This window comes from Hyperolius riggenbachi, chromosome 12 (genome assembly GCF_040937935.1).
Source record: "Hyperolius riggenbachi isolate aHypRig1 chromosome 12, aHypRig1.pri, whole genome shotgun sequence".
NCBI lineage: Eukaryota > Metazoa > Chordata > Amphibia > Anura > Hyperoliidae > Hyperolius > Hyperolius riggenbachi.
This window is the reverse complement of record NC_090657.1, coordinates 208,934,192-208,954,163: the sequence shown is the minus strand read 5'-3', so window position 1 is coordinate 208,954,163 and position 19,972 is coordinate 208,934,192. Positions and strand designations below refer to the sequence as shown.

The 19,972-nt window shown below is 45.3% G+C and overlaps 2 protein-coding genes across 7 annotated transcripts in view; one reads left to right on the top strand and one right to left on the bottom strand.

Moving 5' to 3' along the window:
• Positions 1–10,289, top strand: part of LOC137541645 (monocarboxylate transporter 7-like) — a 61,408-nt gene extending 51,119 nt beyond the window's left edge. For all 3 annotated transcript variants that reach the window (XM_068263046.1, XM_068263044.1, XM_068263045.1), the window contains exons 5-6: positions 1,553–2,377; positions 9,941–10,289. In XM_068263046.1, coding sequence (XP_068119147.1) covers positions 1,553–2,377; positions 9,941–10,191 — 1,076 coding nt within the window. In that variant the 3' untranslated portion in view covers positions 10,192–10,289. The remainder of the gene's footprint in view (positions 1–1,552; positions 2,378–9,940) is intronic.
• The window catches only part of LOC137541646 (arylsulfatase G-like), a 127,294-nt gene extending 109,868 nt beyond the window's left edge, over positions 1–17,426 (bottom strand). For 2 of the 4 annotated variants that reach the window (XM_068263047.1, XM_068263050.1), the window contains exon 1: positions 17,335–17,426. The gene's annotated coding sequence lies outside the window, so the exon portion shown is untranslated. Of the gene's footprint in view, positions 1–6,808; positions 6,882–9,088; positions 9,119–17,334 lie in introns of those variants that run through there. The other 2 variants (XM_068263048.1, XM_068263049.1) reach the window with 2 other exon arrangements.
• Between the last annotated feature and the right edge of the window lie 2,546 nt (positions 17,427–19,972).

The window sequence follows — 19,972 nt, the reverse complement described above, 5'->3', positions numbered from 1 at the left end:
AATAATGAACTTTATCACAATATGCTAATTTTTTTTAAAAGGACCTATAGTGTCTTCCATCTAGCAATACCAGGAAGGAGGACATCCCGCTGTGCCTCCTCATGGTGGACCTTGTGATGGACATGTCCTCTTACCTGGATTTATAGGACTACACAGAAAAGTGAAATTCATTTTTTTTTTTTCCTGAACAGTGTGTGAAATTTTACATACTTGGGTGCAAATATTCATATCTCTAGCCCACAGGTGTCAAACACTAGGACCGCGGGCCACTTCATGTGGCCCTCGAGACTTTCCAATGTCCATCATTGTAACCACCTAAAGACTGCACTTCCTTTCTGTCTGGAGGAACACACTGGTAAAAGTGTTACTGATTGAAACATTGTCAGTTTGACCTGGGAGCAGCTCAATAATTTACGGGAGACCCCCCCCCTTCCCCAACAAGATTATCATTGGTCCCCTCCTTGGATCCAAACCCTGCCCAACCCTCCGCCAGTTTAACTGGTAAGACACACACACACACACACACACACCTTCCCTCACCTAGCAGAGTAGTGGAGCAGTGTAATATTTACCAGCTCCAGCGCTGCGTCGTGTCTTTTCTGTTCTTCCTGGCAGTGGCATGTTCAGTACTTCCGAACCTCCTTCTCCTGATCATGTGACATACCGCAGTAGCCAGAGGTATGCAGCTTAGAATGTGTGGCTGTTTGGAAGATCAGAGGAGACCCGAAGCAGCACTGGAGCTGGTAAATATTAAACTGCTCCAGTGCAGGAGGAGGAGCGAGCCCTTCATGGTCACTATAGTTAAAAGGATACCAGAAAGGGCATGTGACATGATGAGATCGACATGTGTATGTACAGTGCCTAGCACACAAATAACTATGCTTTGTTCCTTTTTTTTTTCTCTGCTTGAAAGAGTTCAATATCAGGCATGTAAGTGGCTGACTCAGTCCTGACACGGACAGGAAGTGACTACAGTATGACCCTCACTGATAAGAAATTCCAAGAAAGAGATAAAAAGGGGAATTTCTTATCAGTGAGGGTCACACTGTAGTCACTTCCTGTCTGGGTCAGGACTGAGTCAGCCACTTACATACCTGATATTTAACTCTTTCAAGCAGAGAAAAAAAAAAGGAACAAAGCATAGTTATTTGTGTGCTAGGCACTGTACATACACATGTCTATCTCATCATGTCACATGTCACTTCGGGTATCCTTTAAGCCACTTCGTTTTAGACTTTCCTATAAATGTTAAAGTCTACCTGAGACCTGATGAGATCTCCCTTCAGTCTGGGACACCACTAACTACCTAATACTGAGGTTCCTCTGGCTACCTAATACTAACCTGTAGGCATGGTAAGTAAGGGAAAAGTGACAGCTGGGTCAGCCAGCACACTTGCGGTGTGATTCAACGAGGGGTTGCAGGTTCATGGAAGGGGTAGTCTAAGGTGCTAGGAGATCTGTGCCTATAGGCTCCTGTGATGTAAATCGTATTTTCATCGACTATATATGCTAAAATAAGTTAATTTATCACGTATCTGTGTTTTACGATCAGCTATCACTGCATTAAATGACCAGGTTGGATGGCGATACTCTCTACTGACAGTGGGGGCTCTTCAACTCAACATTGTAGTGTGTGGAGCATTGCTGCGACCCATCATCATCAAAGCCCCAACAGAAGCCAAAGAGCCTCCTAAGACTGGAACTACAGAGACCACCTACATACTTGAAAATGAGCAGACGCACACATCCTTTGACTCCATTGACTCTGGAGTAGAAGTTTCTACCTCACCGAAGAATGTAGCACGTCCCACAACTCCTGAAAAGCAAGTAGAAGCCGAAGCCAAGGCAGAGAAAAAAGTGCTGGCTGTGGGGTTGGAAGGAGACCAGGGAAAATCGCTACCTCTTCTAGACTTTTCTGTGCTCAGGAAACCTGGCTTTATATGCTATGCACTTTTTGGTCTTTTTGCCACATTGGGCTTTTTTGCTCCATCACTGTATATCATACCTCTGAGTCTGAGTTTAGGGATAGACAAGGATCATTCCGCATATATGCTGTCTTCTATGGCCATTGCCGAGGTCTTTGGCAGGATTGGCGCCGGCTGGATACTCAACAAAAAGCCAATCCGCAAGATATACATTGAGCTCATCTTTGTGGTCCTGCTGTGCCTGGCCTTGGTGGCCTTCCCCTTTGCATGCAACTTCTGGGGGCTGATGGCATGCAGCATATTCTTTGGTTGCATATTGGGAACAGTGACTGGTACCCATATCCCACTGGTGGCTGAAGAAGACATTGTTGGGATTGAGAAGATGTCCTCTGGAGTTGGGGTCTATGTTTTCATTCAGAGTATTGCAGGCCTGGCTGGACCACCACTTTCAGGTAGGAACGACTGTGCTATATCCCGTCATGCTGTTGTGGTTTAAAATATAATCTTCATAGACAGAGCTAATAAGGTGAGGCCTTCCCTGACCTGGACATGTAGATTGATGATGATGACATAAGTGCCAGCAGGGCATGTCTGGATATTTAATGAAGACACATTCCCACTAAGCAAAAGCCAAAACACTGTTATGGCAATAAATGAGGTAGGTAGGTATGTCTGTTAACAGACATAGGTCATGGCATGGTAGGATCTTCACTGCATGGAGACACATGAGCACACTGAAGAGAAATAAGGTAATGGCTCCACAGGTTAGAATAGCTGCAGAAGGGCACACCATATCGTAGATGACCCCCTCATCCCTGCATAGCCCCTTGTACAAAACCTCCCTATCCCTTCACCCCCAAATAGCATGTCTCTCCTGTGATGTATAATATATAAAATGTGATGTATGAGATGTAATAACTGTATGTTTTGCTTAATGTATTTTGTTCCCGCTTTGTTTGTCCTGTGATTGGACCCTGCATTGATTGTGTTACTGGAGCCAGGTGGGGAATAAGGCCCATACACACGTCTGATTTTTGCGAACGACGGGTCGTTTGAACGCCCCGTCGTTCAGTCGTCCGCACGCCAAATCGGGACAGTCTGTACACACGCCCGATTTGGCGTGCGGACGACGGGACGTTCAAACAACCCGTCGTTCGCAAAAATCAAACGTGTGTATGGGCCTATAGACTATTGTTCTGTTGTGTGTTAGCAGACTGGCCTTGTCCTTATCACCTGATGAGATTTGAGGTCTGTTTGTGTAGAAGCTGATATACTGTCTGGGGGAGAGACAGTCAGTTTAGTGCGAGTCAGCTAGGTGAAAGCTGGATGTAACTTTGCTGACAAATGCTTCAGAATAAAGTGTTTGTCATTGGATTTTTTTTAAATCCGATGACAAACACTTTATTCTGAAGCATTTGTCAGCAAAGTTACATCCAGCTTTCACCTAGCTGACTCACACTAAACTGATTGTCTCTCCCCCAGACAGTATATCAGCTTCTCCACAAACAGATCTCAAATCTCATCAGGTGATAAGGACAAGGCCAGTCTGCTAACACAAAACAGAACAATAGTATATTCCCCACCCGGCTCCAGTAAAGGTAGCCATACACTGGTCGATTTGCCATCAGATTTGACCAACAGATAGATCCCTCTCTGATCGATTCTGATCAGAGAGGGATCGTATGGCTGCCTCACTGCAAACAGATTGTGAACCAATTTCGGCCTGAAACCGTTCACAATCTGTGGTGGTGCTGCTGCCGCAACACCCCCCCCCCCCCCCCCCGCATACATTACCTGCTCCGCCAGCACGACTCCCCTGGTCTCTGCTGTCTTCTTCTCTGCTCTGCTCTCCGGCATGCTTCACTTCTTCCTGCCTGGCAGGAAGTTTAAACAATAGAGCGCCCTCTATTGTTTAAACTTTCTGTCGGGCAGGATGAAGTGAAGCATGCCGGAGACCAGACCAGAGCGGAGAAGACAGCAGAGACCAGGGGACTCGCGCCGGCCGGAACAGGTAATGTATACTCGCTGTATTGCGTTGGGCATTCGAACGTAGCTATCGACGCACTCCCGACCCGCCGGCGATCGAGAAAAATCTTCCGCATGGACTGATCGACGGGAACGATCGATTTCGGACGGAAATCGATCGTTCTGTCAGTGGTGTGCGCAGCGATTTCACAGCTGATTCGATCACTGTGATCGAATCGTCCGTATATCGGCGGGAAAATAGTTAGGTGTATGGGCCCCTTTAGCAGACTGGCCTTGTCCTTATCAGATTTCAGGTCTGTTTGTGAATAAGCTGATATACTGTCTGGGGGAGAGACAGTCAGTTTAGTGTGAGTCAGCTAGTAGTGTTGTCCGGATCAAGAACGATTCGGATCTTTGATCCGAATCTCTTTTGTAAGTCGAATCATCCAGATCATCAAAATTAACAGATTTGGATCAAAAGGGGTGGAGCCAGGAGCGGCACGCCACCCTCTCTCAGCGGGCACCGGGGTCCTGGAAGCAGAACGGAGATGGATCGCTCTGTTGGAGGGGAGCCAGCCGTGCAGGGACAGGTAGTTGGGAAAGGGGACATCGGTGCCACTGCCAGATATGTGTAGAGCACACGTACTGGCTGCAATGTGCTGCTCATTATAGGCTGTCTGTTGTAGTTGTGAACAAATGGTAAACTTTTGGCTGAGAAGCACAGCTCAGTAACTCTGCTGGGCTGAATGAATGACAGGACAGGCACTGTGATTGCTGTGCAATATGATCCTCCTGCACTCTGCTCTAAACAGCTGCACTTATCTTCTCCCTAAATTTATGATGTGTTGGAGGTGAGAAAAGAGGAATGCTTTCTTTCACTGTGAGACGTTTGCATTCAGAGTATACAGATGAACATATAGGTGAAATATATGTAAAGCATATGATTGCAATTGGGTATTGTGTGCAAAAAAACATTTCTGCTCTCTTCTCACCCCTCTTCGTTCACCTCCTCCCTTCTGTTCACTCCCTGCCCGTCTCTGTCCACCATCCCCCCTTCTTTATCTGTCTCCCCCCCCCCCCCCCCCCCTTGTCTGTCCACTGCAGGAAAAGTCCTGTCCTGCTAGTCATTCCCCCCCCCCCCCCCCCCACCGAATGCTTCCCTGGTAAAATGATCCGAGATTCGGATCGAAGATCCGGATCTTTTCAATGATCCGATTCGAATCATCCGAATCATTGAAAAGGTCCGAACTTCCCATCTCTATCAGCTAGGTGAAAGCTGGATGTAACTTTGCTGACAAATGCTAAGTGTTCGTCATTGGATTTTTTTTTTTTTTTTTTTAAATCCGATGACGAACACTTTATTCTGAAGCATTTGTCAGCAAAGTTACATCCATGGAGTAGCATGCAGCTTTCACCTAGCTGACTCACACTAAACTGACTGTCTCTCCCCCAGACAGTATATCAGCTTCTCCACAAACAGACCTCAAATCTTATCAAGTGATAAGGACAAGGCCAGTCTGCTAACACAAAACAGAACAATAGTCTATTCCCCACCCCGCTCCAGTAACACAATCAATGCAGGGTCCAATCACAGCAAACAAACAAAGCAGGAACAAAATACATTAAAGAGGCACTTAAGTGAAAAAAAAAAGTTTCTACTCACCTGGGGCTTTCCTCAGCCCCCTGCAGCTGATCGGTGCCCTCGCCGTGTCCCTCCGATCCTCCTGGTCCCGCCAGTGACCACTTCCGGTTTCGCCGTCAGGACCCGACAGGCTGGGAACACGCGTGATTCTTCGCGTTCCCAGCCACAATAGCTCCCTCTATGTTGCTATAGCAGCTCTCTATGCTGCTATAGCAACATAGAGGGAGCTATTGTGGCTGGGAATGCGAAGAATCACTCGCGTTCCCAGCCTGTCAGATCCTGACAGCGAAACCGGAAGTGGTCACTGGCGGGACCAGGAGGATCGGAGGGACACGGCGAGGGCACCGATCAGCTGCAGGGGGCTGAGGAAAGCCCCAGGTGAGTAGAAACTTTTTTTTTTTTTCCCAGGACTCAGGTAGCCATGGCTCCATAAAAATTACAGCTTGCCTCTAATTTGTGAGCTCCTGTCTTACTGCTGTAGGAGGAGTAGACTTGTGGTTTCTGCTGGTTACTGGGTTGGGGGGAGACTGGCACCTAAATTCCACTTTAATCTGTCCAACCCTGTCATAAGGGTCTGTACTTAATGCTGGATACACACGGTGCGTTCCCGCACTCGATGCGCCGCTCTATTCCCGTCGATTCCTTTATTTCCGACATGTCCGATTTGCGGTTCGATGGATCGTTAGGTCGATTTGCCATCTTTACATGGCAATCGACCTAAAAGTCATTGAAATGCGCTCGGAAAATCAAATCGGCGGGAATCAAGCGGCGCATTCGATGCGGGAACGCACCGTGTGTATCCAGCATAATGCATCTAGATGGCAGTGTCTATCTGAACTGCCCCTATTAAAGGGACAGTCATACAGCACACAAGCATTAAACTCCCCTCAAAACTACTCTGAGCATCCCGCAAGACCAGAGTGATGCCTGAGGAGCATTTACTGTACATTGAATAATGGAGATATGTAAGTGGGGAACTTTCTTGTTAAAGCGGACCTGAACTCAAAACTTCCTCTTTGCTCTAAAAAAATCAGCAACAGCATAATAACCTTTAAAGAGAAACATTTCCTTGTTACAGCTGATACAAATCCTGCAATAAATCTGCAGTGTGTCTACTTCCTGATTTCATGGAAGCAGACATAGGGTTAACATCCTGTGTTTAGAAATAAGCTGCGCTGCTGAGGCAGCCTGCTGACACAGCTGAGAGATCAAATTACAGTTGTGATTAGCCACAGATGAGGGGGAATTAGACAGGCTAAACTCTGTAAATACATACAGGGTGCATTTCTCTGTTTTCCTTCTGTCCTGTGCAAGGTCAGGTCCATTTTAATTGTAACGCCAGAACCTTTCTGGAATGAGAAGACACAGCGTAGTTCTCTTGGTTCATTCCACAGATAATAAAATGTCCACCGATTACCTTATTATAGTAATATCCCAACACACCCCTCACCTGTCCTGCCATATGCAGCACACCCACCTCACCGGTCATTCTATATCCAACATACTCCTTCCCCCTGTCATCCTATATCCAACAAGCATCTCGCCAATCATCCGTTATCCAAAACGCTCCTCACCTGTCCTGTATGTAACTCACACCTCCTGCCTGTCATCCTGTATCCAAAATACACCCTTCCTATATCCAAGACAACACTTCCATCCATCTATACTAAACTCCTCTTTCATCTGATCACGTGTCTGTCCTCCTATAGCCAACACGTACCTCCCACCTGTCATCCTATAGCCAACAAACATGTCACCAGTCATTCTATAACCAAAACGCACACCTCACCTGTCCTGTATGTAACTCACACCTCCTGCCTGTCATCCTGTATCCAAAACACACCCTTCCTATATCCAGGACAACACTTCCATCCATCTATACTGAACTCCTCTTTCATCTGATCACGTGTCTGTCCTCCTATAGCCAACACGTACCTCCCACCTGTCATCCTATATCCAACAAACGTCTCACCAATCATCTGTTATCCAAATCGCACACCTCACCTGTCCTGTATGTAACTCGCACCTCCTGCCTGTCCTCCTGTATCCAAAATACACCCTTCCTATATCCAGGACAACACTTCCATCCATCTATACTGGACTCCTCTTTCATCTGATCACGTGTCTGTCATCCTATATCCAACAAGCATCTCGCCAATCATCCGTTATCCAAAACACTCCTCACCTGTCCTGTATGTAACTCACACCTCCTGCCTGTCATACTGTATCCAAAACACACCCTTCCTATATCCAAGACAACACTTCCATCCATCCATCTATACTAAACTCCTCTTTCATCTGATCATGTTTGTCCTCTAGCCAACACATACCTCCCACCTGTCATCCTATATCCAACAAACATGTCACCAGTCATTCTATATCCAAAACACTCCTCACCTGTTGTTTATGCAACTTCCTCCTCTCACCTGTCCTCCTGTATCTCAACATACTTCCCACCTGCCCTGCTGTATCTGCCACACATCTCACCTGTGCACATCATACAATTTTCTGACAGATTTACTGTCAATCGATTATTTCCAACAGGTCCGATCTGATTTCCGATAAATTTTTCATAGAAGTGATCGGAAAATCGATCAGAAATCAGATTGGTCCTGTTGGAAATAATCTGACAGTAAATCTGTCAGAAAATTGTATGGTGTGCCAATAGCATTATATGCAACTTGTATCTAAATTAGCAACAGGTCAGTATTCTAAAAAAAGCATCCTATAAAGGCAATTTCTCTCAGAATAATAAATAGAATACCCAAGCAGCTTAGGGTGACCCAGAACGACTAGGAAAGTATAGGGGACTATAAGAGACAAAAAAACCCCTCTTACTAGAAAAGCAACACTCAGTGTAATTCACCTTCGTAAAACAGAAGGTATTTGCAATAAATTAGCTTTAAGTTAGAAACTATGGCTTCCCACAATGCATCACTACTGAAAATGCTAATTCTCTCCTTTTTCCCCTGAAGCCAGACTTACCTCTGTAACTGCTGGTGTATAGCCAGCCCATAGCTTATAAATGTTACAGTCATATCAACGCAACATGCAGACAGCCTGTTTTGGACTATCGGTCCTCATCGGTGTATAGCAGGGATTGATATAGCTCTATGGGATAGGGACTTGGACCAGTACAACAGAGTAACCAAACAGTTCGGGGTGACCCAATGCGGTTGCGATCCCATTAACTTACAATGAATGCAACTGCACCCCGAATGCGCAAAAAACATTTTCATTCTGCAGTGAATCGCAATGCGTAATCAGACAGTGCAGTCTATGCACTTCTGATGTTCCTCCGGATCACACACTGTGCGCTGCTGAAAACGCAAGTGATATGCTGATCTATTTGGCTGCAGTAGTGTCTGAATCACACCAGAAACGAGCATGCAGCTAATCTTGTCAGATCTGACAATATTGTCAGAAACACCTGATCTGCATATGCTTATTCATGGTCTATGGCTGAAATTATTAGAGGCAGAGGATCAGCAGGGAATACAGATAGCTGGTATTGCCTAAAAAGAAATAAATATGGCAGTCTCCATATCAATCTCACCTCGGTTTCACTTTAAGAAGCTGAACTCCTATATCAGGCCAGAATGGGACAGCATTTCACTTTCAAAACGACAGCAACCGATCTCCACAGTTCCGAAATGTTTGCCAAATGTTGTTTATAGAAGTGATGCAACACAAAGGTAAACATGCCGCTGTCTCGTTTTGGAAAAGTGTAGCTGGTATCCCGTTCAAAATGTGAATGCAACAGGATTTCTCAATTTCAACACCTACTAAACTTTGTACTATCTTGAATAGAATATCGGGATTGCATGATTTTCTAACCATGACATTTAGTTTTAATGTCCATTTCACATAGTATTACAACTTTGTTGGAAATAGGGTTGTATATCCAAGAAGACATTTCTCACCTGTTGTCCTATAGCTAGCACACCTTATTTCTTCCTATCTACAGAGAGCGACTTCTTAATCCTGAGTGGGGACAGGCTTGTTCTCCCCACCTGCCTATACAGTGGTTGCTTAAAGGGTGACCCTGGTTTGTGAGTATCCCTTTACTTACTCTAAAAAATTTTCTCCTTTACCAATACATACTACACCATATTGGGCTCTGTGTCCCTATTCTTCTCTCTACTAGCATCACGACTTCCCGTTCCACGGATGGTTTTTCCACATAGATCGTAGCCTAACCCAACATGTAAGGAGTTTGTATGGCTTCCCCCTAAAATTGTCCCTAGACTACATATGCTACATGACATAGAAGACTGTGTAGGTATTAGATTGTGAGCCCTTCTGAAGGACAGTTAAGTTACAAGACAATATACACTCTGTACAGTATTGTATAATATGTTGGCGCTATGTAAGTACTAAATGATAATTATGTTTTTTCTTATTGCAGGTGTGCTGGTAGACTGGAGCCAGAATTATGGATCAGCTTTCTACTCCTGTGCTGCTGGGATGGCCCTTGGCGCTCTCTTCCTGAGCCTGGTGCGGCCGTGCAATATAGGACTTTGCCGAAAGAGGGCACCTAGTCTATGCCGGGACCTGCAGGAGACGCCAGTTGACTTCCTGGAAATGGACATGGCAAGAACTGAGGGACTGAGCAAGAGCTGCCAAAGCGTCAACAGGACATCCTCTGGCATTATCTAACCCATTCTCCTTTCCCTGCTACCCAGACCGATCCTTATCCTCATTAAAACAACAACGGGATGGGAAAACAGAGCAATGTGAATCTTTGCTCTGGGTGGGCCGGGGGTTGGGGGGGAAGGGGCGGAGCATTCCAAAGCTGCAAGCAGGGTAAACACTTGATTCATCCCTTTCAGGGCACTTTGCTGCAAATGGTCTTTAATCACTGAAGTCATTCATGCAAACCAAATATTTATTAAATTATTTTAGTAAATGCTGCTGTCGGCCAAGTTGGGGACTGGATTGTGAAAGTTGTGAAGCAATACCCATAGTGCCTCAGGACTCTGCACTAGCAGAATGGAAATCAGGTGGACAAATGGATGTCTCTTTATTATGCTGGAATGAATTAAATACAGATGTTTCTCGGAGTCTCTGTGAATTGCAGTGTCTCGGGATGTCACCGTGCATGCAGAGATGGAGGTTGGGGAAACACAACTGGTGCTCTCACAGACATGCCATTAAAGGGCCGCCATTGCGAAAAATTGTCAAATTTGGAATACACAAATTAAAACTACATTTCTACCAGAGTAAAATGTGCTAAAATTTACTTCCCCCCCCCCCCCCCCCCATGTTGCTGTCACTTACAGTAGGTAGTAGAAAGCTGACAGAACTGACTAGCCCATCTCCTCATGGGGTATTCTCAGGGTTTTCTTTACTTGCAAAAGCACTTAGGCTGTGTTCACATCTAAAATCGAAATCGCTGACAGCAGCCATTCTCAAATTTATTTTTTTTAGCTTTCCCCCCTCCCCGCGCTCCACGACTTTGTGCAAAGCACTATTGTAAGCGCTTTTGCAGAGCGATTCTGTTTTTTCACTTCCTGACGTCAATCAGGAAGTGAACTCTTTGACCCGGAAAATAAATACAATGTATTTATTCTTAAAAGCGCAAACGCCATTTCCGGATTACAAAAAAAAAAATAAAATCTGTGTTCGTTTTTCCTATTCCTTCTATTGTAGCAAAATCACACTGAAAATGGTACAGGAAGCGCTTTGCGGACGAAACAATCTGATATGAACCTTCTCATGGAGATTCATTGCACAAGCGTTTTGTGGGAGATTTAGAAAATCGTCTGCGCTTGACAAAAGGCAGAAAATGCCCTAGATGTGAACGAGCCGTCAGTGAATGGCAGTTGCTCAGCCCTACTGCCAGAATAGTGTGCAAATAGGTGTGTGTGTAGGGGGACGGCCTGCATCTTGGTATGGATCCCCCATGAGGAGATGGACAGTCAAAAACCTGTCAGTTGTCATATTTCTACTACGGTAACTACTGCACATAGCAGAAATATAGGAGAAAAGTAATTTATAGCTCATTTTACTCTAGAAAAACGTACTTCTTCTTTGCATGTGTTTACATGTATTTTAAATTTAATTTTTATTTTATACTTTAGTGGTTCCTTTGACAGGCAGAGAGCTGTTTTTCTCTACATTGCTTTCATAGTAATGTAATTCTTATGGAATGCCTCTCTAGCGCCTCCCACACCCCTGTTCCCCATGTAAAGCAGCTTGTCTGCAATCACTCCCCTCACGCAGCATATACAGTGGTGTGAAAAACTATTTGCCCCCTTCCTGATTTCTTATTCTTTTGCATGTTTGTCACACTTAAATGTTTCTGCTCATCAAAAACCGTTAACTATTAGTCAAAGATAACATATTTGAACACAAAATGCAGTTTTAAAAGATGGTTTTTATTATTTAGTGAGAAAAAAAACTCCAAATCTACATGGCCCTGTGTGAAAAAGTGATTGCCCCCCTTGTTAAAAAAAATAACTTAACTGTGGTTTATCACACCTGAGTTCAATTTCTGTAGTCACCCCCAGGCCTGATTACTGCCACACCTGTTTCAATCAAGAACTCACTTAAATAGGAGCTATCTGACACAGAGAAGTAGACCAAAAGCACTTCAAAAGCTAGCCATCATGACAAGATCCAAAGAAATTCAGGAACAAATGAGAACAAAAGTAATTGAGATCTATCAGTCTGATAAAGGTTATAAAGCCATTTCTACAGCTTTGGGACTGCAGCGAACCACAGTGAGAGCCATTATCCACAAATGGCAAAAACATGGAACAGTGATGAACCTTCCCAGGAGTTGCCGGCCGACCAAAATTACCCCAAGAGCGCAGAGAAAACTCATCCGAGAGGCCACAAAAGACCCCAGGACAACATCTAAAGAACTGCAGGCCTCACTTGCCTCAATTAAGGTCAGTGTTCACGACTCCACCATAAGAAAGAGACTGGGCAAAAACGGCCTGCATGGCAGATATCCAAGGCACAAACCACTTTTAAGCAAAAAGAACATTAAGGCTCGTTTCAATTTTGCTAAAAAAAATCTCAATGATTGCCAAGACTTTTGGGAAAATACCTTGTGGACCGACGAGACAAAAGTTGGACTTTTTGGAAGGTGCATGTCCTGTTACATCTGGCGTAGAAGTAACACAGCATTTCAGCAAAAGAACATCATACCAACAGTAAAATATGGTGGTGGTAGTGCGATGGTCTGGGGTTGTTTTGCTGCTTCAGGACCTGGGAGGCTTGCTGTGATAGATGGAACCATGAATTCTCATGTCTACCAAAAAATCCTGAAGGAGAATGTCCGGCCATCTGTTCGTCAACTCAAGCTGAAGCGATCTTGGGTGCTGCAGCAGGACAATGACCAAAAACACACCAGCAAATCCACCTCTGAATGGCTGAAGAAAAACAAAATGAAGACTTTGGAGTGGCCTAGTCAAAGTCCTGACCTGAATCCTATTGAGATGTTGTGGCATGACCTTAAAAAGGTGGTTCATGCTAGAAAACCCTCAAATAAAGCTGAATTACAACAATTCTGCAAATATGAGTGTGCCAAAATTCCTCCAGAGTGCTGTAAAAGACTCGTTGCAAGTTATCGCAAACGCTTGATTGCAGTTATTGCTGCTAAGGGTGGCCCAACCAGTTATTAGGTTCAGGGGGCAATTTCTTTTTCACACAGGGCCATGTAGGTTTTGAGTTTTTTTTTTTTCTCACTAAATAATAAAAACCATCATTTAACACTGCATTTTGTGTTCAATTATGTTATCTTTGACTAATAGTTAACAGTTTTTGATGAGCAGAAACATTTAAGTGTGACAAACATGCAAAAGAATAAGAAATCAGGAAGGGGGCAAATCGTTTTTCACACCACTGTATTTACAGCTTGCAGTGGATAGGATGGAGTGAGATATTGCTGCTCTTCTGCATCCGACAAGTGAAAACAGTTCAGAGCTAAAAGCAGCTCATACATTGCTCCATCTGCAGGCACAGATATTCCACTGATTCAATCATAATGACTGAATTCGGCAAAGATCGATGAGGACTTTCCGGGGCCAATTGCGGAGAATCCGGATGGCAGCGGAAGACGACGAGGGATCTCGGCAGAGGCAGTCTCTATTGCCTGCCTCAGACGAGTTTTATGTAGCGTGTGTATGAGGATTTAGACTAGTTAATGTGGAGCATTAACTACTTCCGTTTAATGGTTCAAAATGGTCAAAAGCAACTTTCTTCTAAAACTTGCCAGTCTGTTCTTGTTCTGGGAAATGAGATTTTATTTCATGAGAAAACTGACAAGATAGTGAAGACTTTGTATATTGCTCTGTACTGCGTCATTAGGCCCTAGTTCACACTACAAAACCCAAAAGCTAAGCGCTTAGCCATTGCAATTTTGCAGAGAGATTTTCAAAGGGATGTGCGTTTTTTGAACATTCCTTTAAGAAAAATTACTCTAAAAAAATGGTACAGGCAGCATGTTTTCAATTTCCTCCGGCTGAAGGAGGAAGCGTGCGGTATTGAGTAGTGGAACACGTCCCATTGGACGAGTCCAAGTCTGTGATACGCAGAGAAGCGGAGGGTAGGTGGGTAATTAACCCCCTCTCTCCCAGCCGCACACCTGAGGCAATTAAGCCTCATTAGAATCACGGATTCAACTACTTTTCTATCCGTGAGCCCATCACTACTCACGGCCACCGATCCAGCGCAGGGATCCTCTGGAAGTCCGCAGCAACACTCCCATCCATCAACTGTACTTCAGTCCCCTTCCTTCAGCTGCCATCTATGTGTAGAGCAAGTGAAGCTATGCTGTGACTTCACTTCTGCCCTTTCTGCATTGCAGGCCAGTTTTAAAGGACACCAGCACTGAGAGGGATATGGAGGCTTACATATTTATATCCTTTTAAACAATACCAGTTGCCTGTCAGTTCTGCTGATCCCTGCACGAGTGTATGAATAACACACCTGTAATGAACATGTGGCTAATCCAATCAGAGCACCTGATCTGCATGCTTGTTCAGGGTCTAGAGGCTATAAATATTAGAGACAAAGGGCTCTATTCACAATCGGAATATGGTAAAGGATTTTTTACCACCAGCGGTAATCTCCGCATTTTTTCCACATTCACTAAAAATTTTCCGCATGTGGGTACATTGTGGAAAAAAAGTGCGGTAACAGGTGTAAACTGGCATTAAATTTGCAATAAACATGCGGAAAAAAAATTAGCATTAAAAAATTGTCCCCCCCAAAGTGTTCCTGCAAACACAGCACTTAAAGGGAAGGTTCAGGGTGGCTGTTAAAAAAATAAAAATGCCCATCCACTTACCTGGGGCTTCCTCCAGCCCGTGGCAGCCAGGACGTGCCCTCGGCGCCGCTCCGCAGGCTCCCGGTCCCCTCCGGTGGTCGACCCGACCTGGCCGGCTGCCAGGTCGGGCTCTTCTGCGTTTCAAAATGCGCCTCACGGGGGCGCGCTGACGTCATCGGACGTCCTCCGGGCTGTACTGCGCAGGCGCAGAACGGGTCGGCCACCGGAGGAGACCGGGAGCCTGCGGAGCGGCGCCGAGGGCACGTCCTGGCTGCCACGGGCTGGAGGAAGCCCCAGGTAAGTGGATGGGCATTTTTATTTTTTTAACAGCCACCCTGAACCTTCCCTTTAAGCCTCCAGACTCCATTTAAGTCAATGGGAAGCGAAATATATCACCTGCTACTTGTAGGTGATAAAAAAAAAAAAAAATAGGTACCTAAGGCAGAAATAATGTGCCCAGTTTTCATTGTGAATTCGGATCTTTTGTGGAAATTACCGACTTTTGCAGTAATTTTCCGCATCCTTTGCGCACTTTTACCGCACATTTTCCGCATGCGGGAAAAAACATGCGGAAAGCTTTGTGAATGACAACATGGTCTTATTTCGGTCGCAAATTTACCGCAAGTAGTTTACCACATGTGGAAAATGATTGTGAATAGAGCCCAAAGTCTCAGCTGGACAGCCAGGCAACTGGTATTATTTAAAAGGAAATAAATGTCAACCTCCATAGCCAGTTCAGTTGTTAGTTCATCTCTATTTTGGGGCTGTATAAAACTAAAGAGGTCCTAGTCTACTTTAGGGGACCTGGCAGGAAGCCTCATAGAAGAATTCCGCTATCATGATTTGGTGGATGGCACCCTCTTCAACTGCTATTTGGCCTATCACAACACTCGCTTCATGCTGTAGAGGGTGCTGTGAGAACTGTTCCCATGAGGTTTTCTGCTGGGTTCTCTAAAGTAGACTAGCACCGAACTACAAATCCCACAATGCAGTTGGCCAGCTTACATGCTTTCATTGACAACAGCAGTGCTCTACTCGGCAAATAACCTGGGATCTCATGGCTATAAAGGTATTGATGTGCGGAGGTATGCAGTTATTTGGCATTTTACTTATTGAATTTACCACATTTCAACAGAGCAGCGCAAGACTAGGAGGCGACCCAATGCACAAAAGTGCAAGAGAATGAGGCGTTTAGCAGCCCCATGCCATATGTTTATAGATTGTGCTTGATTAGAGCTAAATTTGTTGTTCAACAAAAGCATATGAGACCTCAGCCTCCAGCACAGACTGTGCCGTGACATCATACAGTGCTTGGTACTGCTAAACAGACAGCCCCCCCCCATGGGGTCAGATGTGATTTAACATGTTGTGTTCCTCTGCCTCAAGCCCTGCATTTAAATTGACCCCGAATTGCACTGGAGGGTGGCAGAGGGGAGAATGAACTGCTTGGCAAGTTGACGCGTAGTTCAGTCGTTTGTCTAAAAGAGGTCTTAAAGATAAAGCGGGAGAGAGGGGTTTAGGGAGATGGCAGCTAGGGATGGTCAATGAGTTATAAATTCTTTATGCAGGATTATGCACATTGATGCAGCTTGAAAATGAGCCATTTCATCCTGACAGAGGTGTCCTCTTTTCTACAGACTGTTGTTAGGCAGTGAAATGCCTCTCAAACTCTCACAACTGCCTGCTACTGCCGCCTAGCAACTGCTTACTGAGCACACAGTTCAATGGTCCGTGGACAAGAGGCCTAAGGCCTCTTTGCTATGGGCAGTTGAAGGGCTTGTTCACACTATGAATGTTTGTGTATTTTTCTAAATGCTGGCGAATTTAGAAATTGCCCTAAAAGCACTTGTGCAATGATTCCCTTTCCCTATGAGAGTGCTCACATATAAATAGTTCGATTACGATCAGCTACCAAAAGCGCTGCCTCTACCATTTTCTGAGCGCTTTGGCTCAATGGAAGGTATAGGGAGATCGCTAAACGCGTGAAAAAGCGATTTGTATTGCGCACAAAAACGCTCCGGCTTTGTTCACATTATAAATCACAAGTGCTAACTGCGTGTTCAGCAAGCAGTTGTGAGAGTTTCAGAGGCTTTTCACTGCCTATCAACAGCTCATTCAAAAGAGGCTTTATTCAATTTGCCAGTTTTCAAGCTGCGTACAAAATTTGCATAATCTTGCATCAATTCAGAACAATTTGCATCTCATTGACCATTCCTATTAGCAGCTAAACTTCTCTCCACTCACAAAGTGAGATAGCAAATGTTCCTATCTAGTCATTTTCATCAGTTTCCAGGAACTCTATTTATAAAGACACTTCTACTTCCGGAATCCTCAGTAAGTGAAGGTGGCGCACCGTTTACAGCCGAGTCTGTACCCGGGGGCTTAGTTTCTACTGCACAGCGTATTTCCGGGGACAGTATTTCCAGACCTGTACAGGAGCAGACAGCATTTCTCGAACACTAATTCCAGGGACAATATTGTCAGGCGCACCAGACCGCCGCGTGCAGCCTATCCAGTCTCACCTGGTGACTCCTGATTGGTGCAACTACCGCGTGCTCCCTCCGATACCTCTGAGGAAAGTCTGCAGGTATCAGTGCCTCCGCCCCTTGTCAGGACACGCCCCCCGCATGGAGTATTACTCAGAGTGGGGGTACGTCATCTTTTTTTTTTCTAGTGGAACGCACGGCGGACATGTTTGTTATGGGCAGCTAGTGACGTCAGCCTGTCATAGCTCCTCCTGTGCTGTACAAACTTTCCCATTTCATAGCAGATGCAGATGCACTTCCCTTGTCGTCCAAAGTGGAGTGCTCCACCCCATTATGCAAGCATTTCTCTCCACTTTTTCAGATAAAATAGAGGCAAACCTATGAGACACTCCCCAGTCTTATCTCCAGGCTCTATATTTTCACACTGTTTTTTTCTGTACTTTGACTTATTACCATTTACAACCAATACATCCGTTTGATGCTGAGAATAAGTGTTTAGTAACAAAAACATTTTTTTATTTACAAAATATTATTATTGAAAAATGTGCAGCTTACACAACAGCAGGATAAACACACAACCAAGTTTCCTAATGTACAAAAATACAAAGGATATAAAGAACTGCACAGGAAGCTGAGGCACAGGAAAATAAAATGAACGCCGGAAGCGCACAAAAACATATTTAACAGATGATATAGATTGTTGTTGGTACATGTTTGTTTAAAGTACAGGTGTCAAACAGAAGGTCCACGGCTGAATGTGGCCCTCTTTGCCATTTTATGTGACCCTCAAGAGCTTTAAAGGACAACTGAAGTAGAAGAATATGGAGGCTGCCATATTTGTTTTCTTTTTTTTAAACAATGCCAGTTGCCTGGCAGCTCTGCTGATCTATTTGGCTGCAGTAGTGTCTGAATCACACCTGAAACAAGCATGCAGCTAATCTTGTCAGATCTAACAATAATGTCATAAACACCTGATATGCTGCATGCTTGTTCAGTAGAGGCAGAGGATCAGCAGAGTAGCCAGGCAACTGGAATTGCGTAAAAGGAAATAAATATTGCAGCCTCCGTATACCTCTCACTTCAGTTGACCTTTAACCCTCTGGGCGATACAATTACATCGCCCAGGAGGGGGCGCAGCACTTTTTTTTTTTTTTTTAAATCATGTAGAGAGCCCTGGGCTCGCTACATGATAGCTGCTGCGCAGCGGCTTCCCCCCACCCACTCCGATCGCCTTTGGCGATCAGAGTAAACAGGAAATCCCGTTCAGAACGGGATTTCCTGCTGGGCTTCCCCGGTCGCCATGACGTCACCGACGTCGTGACGTCAGAGGGAGTCCCGATCCACCCCTCAGCGCTGCCTGGCACTGAATCGCCAGGCTGCGCAAGGGGTCGGGGAGGGGCTGCGCGGCGGATCGGCGGCGATCGGAAGTTACACGCAGCTAGCAAAGTGCTAGCTGCGTGTAACAAGAAAAAAATTATGCAAATCGGCCCACTAGGGCCTGAGAACTCCTCCTGCGCGACTAATCCCGAGCTCAGCTCGGGATTATTGCCCAGGAGGTTAAAGGAGTCATCAGCCGAAAATAAAGTAAAATCCCATTTACTTACCTGGGGCTTTCTCCATCCCCTCGCAGCTGTCTGTCCCATGCAGACAGCTCCGTTCGCAGCCGCCGGTCTGGGGTCCGAGCACGGTGCAGAGGACGACCTCGAGGTCGTAGTTCTGCGCCTGCGCAGTATGCCGCTGACAATGTGGGCTTGATTCACAGCAGTGCTTCACGCAGGCGCAGTAAGGACGACCTTGAGGTCTTCCTCTGCACTGTGCAGGGACCCCGGGCCGGCAGCTGCGAACAGAGCTGTCTGCATGGGATGGACAGCTGCGAGGGGCTGGAGAAAACCCCAGGTAAGTAAATGGGATTCACTTTATTTTCGGCTGATGATTCCTTTAAGTGAAAAAAATGATTTTAACTTACCTGTCATCCTGTGCCCACAACGTCCTGATTCTCTCCGGCCAGCAGCGGCAACCCCCGGAAAAGCTGGCCTGTCACTGCCCATGTGGCTGTTAAAACACGCTTTCAGCGCAGTGTAACATTTACCTGCTCTATGGATGCGTCTGGTCTCTTCTGTTCTTTCCAGCTGCACGCTCTGTGCTCCCATACACTCAGCTTTCGATCGTGTGACATGCATTGGGAGCCAGAGGTATGCAACATAGAGCGTGTGGCTGTCAGGAAGGGAAGCAGGAAATTTGGGCGCATGAGGCAGGTGGACAAAAAGGGCGCCGCCATTCACTCCCATAATAAATATCGTTTAATGGGCGCCCAACAGGAAAAAAGGGCGCCGGAGAAAAATAACGTTTTAAAAGCGGCGCCCGGAGACTTTTAATGTTTTATAACTGCTTCTCATGATTACCCATTATTTAATGATTTATAATTTTTTAAACATTATTTTTAAACGAAAAACAGTACAATATTTTTTTAAAACATTTCTTTTAAACGAAAAACCGTACAAAATATTTTAAACATTTTTAAACGTAAAACCGCACCATATTTTTTTAAAAACGTTATTAATGCTTATCACAGGGGGGTCATAGGTTTAGGCATCACAAGGAGGGTCTTAGGTTTAGGCACCACCGGGGGGTCTTAGGTTTAGGCACCACCAGGGGGGTCTTAGGTTTAGGCACC